The sequence below is a fragment of the Acinonyx jubatus genome, chromosome B1 (assembly GCF_027475565.1).
Source record: "Acinonyx jubatus isolate Ajub_Pintada_27869175 chromosome B1, VMU_Ajub_asm_v1.0, whole genome shotgun sequence".
Lineage (NCBI taxonomy): Eukaryota > Metazoa > Chordata > Mammalia > Carnivora > Felidae > Acinonyx > Acinonyx jubatus.
In genome coordinates, this window is record NC_069382.1 from 144,675,296 (window position 1) to 144,680,875 (window position 5,580).

Here is a 5,580-nt window from a genome sequence, read left to right on the forward strand (position 1 = left end):
GGCTTAAAAATTCATTAATTCTAAAGCTTTCCTTGATTAGTTACAAAAAGAATTAAGTTGGAAATAATCTCTTTTTAAGTCAGTGGAAGTGTTTCATTAATTTTTATTGCAAATTAACTTATGGTTTTAATTAATTATATATATTTTAAATTTTTAATTAGACTTTAATTAAAATTATTTAAAGTCTAGAAGGAACTGTTTTTCTCTGTATTTTAATCAAATTATTTTAGGCAATAGGATGGCTGGCTCAAAGGCTGACAATTGATCTCTTTTCTGCATGTGGCTTTTAAAACATATATACATCTCTCTCTCTCTCTCTCTCTCTCTCTCTCTCTCTCACACACACACACACACACACACACACACACACACACACACACATTTATAATCAAACCCAAATAAAGAGGCAAAGTTTGGAGGAAATCAGAGAGAGCTTTAACAGTAAGGAAAAAAGTCAAGAGAGCCACAGAATATGAAAACAAGAGAGAAACAGGGTCAAGTGAGAGTTGCCCAGGAAAGATACAAAACATCATCTTTGAAAGGGTGTTGTGGGCACTCATTACATAATATCTGCAGAACTGTTTTGGTCTCCTGAGAGATGGGCACTCTATCAATACAAGGTATTATGGTTTCTGTCTTTATAACCGAGAGATTGATATTCTTTGGTAAGATTCCATATCCAGCGTAGAAGGAACACAATTAGAAGTCTGAAATAGCACTTTTCCCTTTTTCTTCAAAACAAAGTCTCCTTCCAGTGTGTGACCTTCCATGCCAAACAGCTCATTTTTAAAGCTTAGTTCTAGTCTTTTAAAGATTCTTGGTTACAAGCCATGGGAAAGGATATCATGTGACAGAGGCACAGTCCTTTCTAAGTGACAGGGGAAATGTCCTGCTACAATCACCCTTAGTGAGGAGAATACAACACCATTTGGTAGTCAGAAGAACTTTTAATCATACTAAAACACAGAGGATACCATGCTCTCTTTTTTGACTTCTCTCACTTTTCCTTGTGAAAATATTTCAAGGTGACAATGAATGGATATAGTAGTTAAATTCCTAAGAAGGTTTAAAAAGCATGCTGTAGGAGTAAATATTCACTACAGTGAGAAGAGGAGAGGAGAGGAGAGGAGAGGAGAGGAGAGGAGAGGAGAGGAGAGGAGAGGAGAGGAGAGGAGAGGAGAGAAGAAAAAAAAAGGCTGACTACAGCAAGGAAAGTGTTTTTTTCTGTCCTGCTATCACTGATTATTGAAGTTGTGTTCATGTTCAGGTTGCTAAAGGGTAGGAGACATCATGTTATGAATATTATAATTAGATTATACAATACACAAGTGGTTTGAAATATTAAGTCACTTACCATGTCAGTAGAAGAAACAGTTGGCCAATCCTCTGGAGCCGGTGTAGTGTCATTAGATATTGAGATATTAACTGTAAGAAAAAGACAATCTTTTACCATAAAAATGACCTAAATTCATAACTCAAAATCTAAAAAAGCTGGGCCAGGCACGAAAAATGTCTTCAACACCACCATAAAGCACAATGAATTTTTCTTTATTATAATTGTATTCACCTTTCACCTAGATAAAATTAGCAAAGATTCAGACACATCTGTTGTACTTTAATCTGAAAAGAAACAATGGCAAACATTTAAGGAAATGGTATTACAATTTGTTTCAGGTTTCAAAAAAAAAAGAAAAAGAAAACTCCATTATTAAAAAAGCATTCACTGTATTTTGTCTGGTGGAAAAATGGATGTTAGTAAGTGAGTAAGTTGATCACGGGCTTCATGTACAGTCAAATCTCACAAGTAGATTTTCACTGGTTAAGAAGTAACTAATTTGGGATTTTTGAAAATCTGGACTGCATATGAGAGAGTATATCTTTGCAATATGTGGGAAAACAAAAAGTCTTTCAAACACATAATAAACTATATAAATATAATGGTAATAAATGTTTAATCTAATTTTTAAAATTATTATCACAAAATTTGCCATGATTTGTAAATTTATTAAGAGGTTGCTTTTTGAGGAATGTGACTTATTTATTAAACCAACTCTCTTCCTGGAAATATTTCATCATTTTAAAATTTTTGAACCTAAAATTAAAACATATTATTTAAGGTGTTCTATAATTAAAACTTTTTATCAAATAAGCCTTTTTCCTATTGCATGAGTTTTTGTTTTGTTTTTTTAAAGTTTATTTATTTATTTTGAGAGAAAGAGTGTGAGTGGGGGAGGGACAGAGAGAAAGGGAGGGAGAGAGAGAGAATCCCAAGCAGGGTCCCAGTAAGGAGCCTGACACAGGGCTTGAACTCAGGAACCATGAGATCATGACCTGAGCTGAAACCAAGCATCTGATGCTTAACTGACTGAGCTATCCAGGAACTCTGATTGTTTTGTTTTGGTTTTTGTTTAAAATGTTTGTTTATTTATTTTGAGAGAGAGTAGGGAGGGGCAGAGAGAGAGAGAGAGAGAGAGAGAGAGAGAGAGAATCTCAAACAGGCTCCGTGCCCAGTGCAGAGCCTGATGCGGGGCTCAACCCTAAGAACTGTGAGATCATGGCCTGAGCCAAAATCAAGAGTCGGATACTTAACTGACTGAGCATCCAGGTGCCCCTGAAGTTTTATGTATTATAAAATCGTTACTGAGAGAATATCCCTAATTTATGGAGATATTGTAAAATGACATTTAGGTTTTTGTCTTTGAGCATCACATTTAACATCCAAATTGCTATTATTTGGTCCCCTCTTGCCTGCCCCCTCCTGCCCCCAAGCCCCTAGACTATCCTTTTAGTTTGCCATATTTTAGTTCCTACCAACATAAGCTCTTAACGAGAAACAAACAGATTTATTTGATTGTTGAAATTTGGAATATAAGATCCATAACAGAAAGGGCATGTCTTGTTCACTGCTTTTCCCAGAATCTGCCCAGTCCAGCACTAACAGGAACTCAAAAATATTTATTTATTATTCAACCTTAAAAAAAAAAAAAAAAAGGAAATCCTGCCATTTGCAAAAATATGGATGAACCTGGAAGACATTATGCTAAGTGAAATAAGCCAGCCAAAGACAAATACTGTATGGTGTCAGTTATAGGTAGAAGCTAAAAAAAATAAAAAATAAAAGGTAAATACAACTCATAGAAAGAGAGAGAGTAAAATGGTGGTTGCCAGGGGCTGGGGCTGGAGGGGGTGGTGGATGGGGAAATAGAAAGAGGTCAGTAAAAGGATACAAACTTCTAGTTATAAGAAGAATAAGGTCTGAGGATCTAAATAAAATAAAATAATAAAATAAAGTATAATAATAAAATAAAATGAAGTAAAATAAAATAATAAAATAAAATAAAAATGAGAGGTGATGGATGTATTAGTTAACTTTGGTGGGAATCCTTTCATAATGTATACATATATGAAATCATCATTTGTACACTTTAAATACATTACACTTTTGTCAACTATACCTCAATAAAATGAAAATATCTTTTAATGTCAATAAATGAGGCTAGAATAGGGAACATTTAATGACTCCAAATGAATGAGGGCAGATAAAGGCAAAAGAAATGAAATAATGAAAACAAATAAAAGGGAGAAAATATTTAGCTAGAGCCCTAGTCTTTGTCAATGTTGGAATCCATTCTGATCTTTGAAGGTTCTAGAATTGTTAAACTTTTAATCTACTGCTAGGTCATCCCTATTTCCTTGTAAAACACACACACAACCTGTTTTCTTATTCTGTTTCAGCACAGGTCACAGAAAGAATCAAAATAGGCTAAAGGATGCTTAGCCCAAACAATAAAACCAAACATGAGTTCATTCCCAAAAGAAAGAAGATGTTAGTACATTTTTGTTAACAAAACCTAGATTTTTAGCACTATTTTGTTCTAAAAAGCCTACAGTACATTTTCTTACATTATTCCATTTGCTCATTTAAAAACAAGCTATACTTTTACACCTGCTTTATGTTGAATGGGACTCTGAAACAAGATATGCCAGGTTTCTTGCCCAGGACTGTAGAAGAGTCAACCAGAAGTAGAACTGATACCAAAATCTTGTTCAGCATTCTTTCTTTTCCTAGCCAGCATTTGATTTTTGTGGTAACAGAATTCAAGGTGGGATAATACTCTCCAATGTTAGATGATGTGAATTTCAACCGCCCCCCCCCACCCCGAAATGTCTGACTGGTCTGAGTGTTGGGAAGAAAGCAGTCTATGTGAAATCACAGGCACTATTTAGATGGTGTCTGGGAAACTCCTCTTCCTGAGCAAGATTCTTTGATGCAATTTTATGAGCTTCCTGTCATAAGAGAGTGAAGGTCTTTGTACAACAGACTTTTCCACATAAAAACAAGGAGTAAGAGTGAGGGAGAAAGATATCCAAGATATCCTCCTTTTTTGTGAGATGAATGACATAATAAAGACCACCAGTGAACTAAACCAGGATTCCAATCTGAACTTCTAGGGACTACTTTCAAGTTCTAGATACACATCGATTCTGCTCAACTAAATTCCTTTTATCTTTTCAGTTTTCCTCTGAGACAAGCTATTAAAGCATGCCTCTCAAAGTCCCAGAGACTACTATCAAAAGGACAATAAAAAGTATACACCTTTCCAACTTATTTTAGTAGGTAGCTGCTTCAAGAAAAGGACTTCAAAATAAATATGTAAACAAGCATTTCCAAAAATACATGTTAACAGAATATAGGAGAGTCCATACATAAGACTAAAAGTAAATTTCTTTAAGCTCACAGAGGAGAGAATGATCAATTTCAATTGGCTTCTGTGAGAGCCACTGTTCACCATTTGGATCAAGATACATACAATACAAGTATTTTGGCAACCAAGTGCAGAATGATCTATGCATATAGAATTCTTAATATCCTTAATCAGGATTCTGAAAAGGTCAAATAGAAAATCATAAACACACTGCACTTTGTCTGTCTTCACTATTTGCTCAGCACCATGGCTTATGCAGCAAAGAAACTCTTTGCCCTAGGAATCTGGCTAAGTTAGAATTAGCCAATTGTCACTGGGACAGTCTGTGTCCCACACTTGGTTTCAGGGAGTTTTCACAGGTTGGTCGTTTTATGTTCCTTGGATTTTCACTTCTTGATCCTTCTTGCTGTGTATCAAATTCTAGCTGATCCTCTGGAACAGGGGAAATGAACATCATTAGTAATAGACATTTAAAAATGTGCCTGTGAGTGTTCCATCTTAAGCTGGCTTTTTTTCCCCCCTGTATGTTTAATGAGAGGTCTACGGAAAGATCAGGCTACAGGATACAAGCAGGAAAAAAAGGTGACATCCACATGTCAGTGTTAGTATACCTCCTGCATAAGAAATTTCAATTGCACCTGTAAGGTTGTCCTTCTTTATCCTCCAGTACCTCGCCCCAGGAACTACCCCATGACTCCTCTGCTTTACATCAGGAATATATACAAAGGCTACACAGTAAACTATGAGTAAGAAATAACCACCAAGGCTCAAAAGATCTGTCTGCCTTCATGCACCACCACATCACAAGTTAAGAGAAAGGAATGCTAAGAAAACTGGCCTAGAACTCTGGCTCCACCACATTCTGGAACAAACT

The 5,580-nt window shown here is 35.6% G+C and overlaps 1 protein-coding gene across 4 annotated transcripts in view; it reads right to left on the minus strand.

The window, feature by feature from the left end:
- SLC4A4 (solute carrier family 4 member 4) overlaps positions 1 to 5,580 on the minus strand; it is a 353,101-nt gene that overhangs the window by 75,783 nt on the left and 271,738 nt on the right. For all 4 annotated transcript variants that reach the window (XM_027058126.2, XM_027058106.2, XM_027058136.2 and 1 more), the window contains one exon: positions 1,355 to 1,425. In XM_027058126.2, the coding sequence (XP_026913927.1) occupies positions 1,355 to 1,425 (71 nt within the window). The remainder of the gene's footprint in view (positions 1 to 1,354; positions 1,426 to 5,580) is intronic.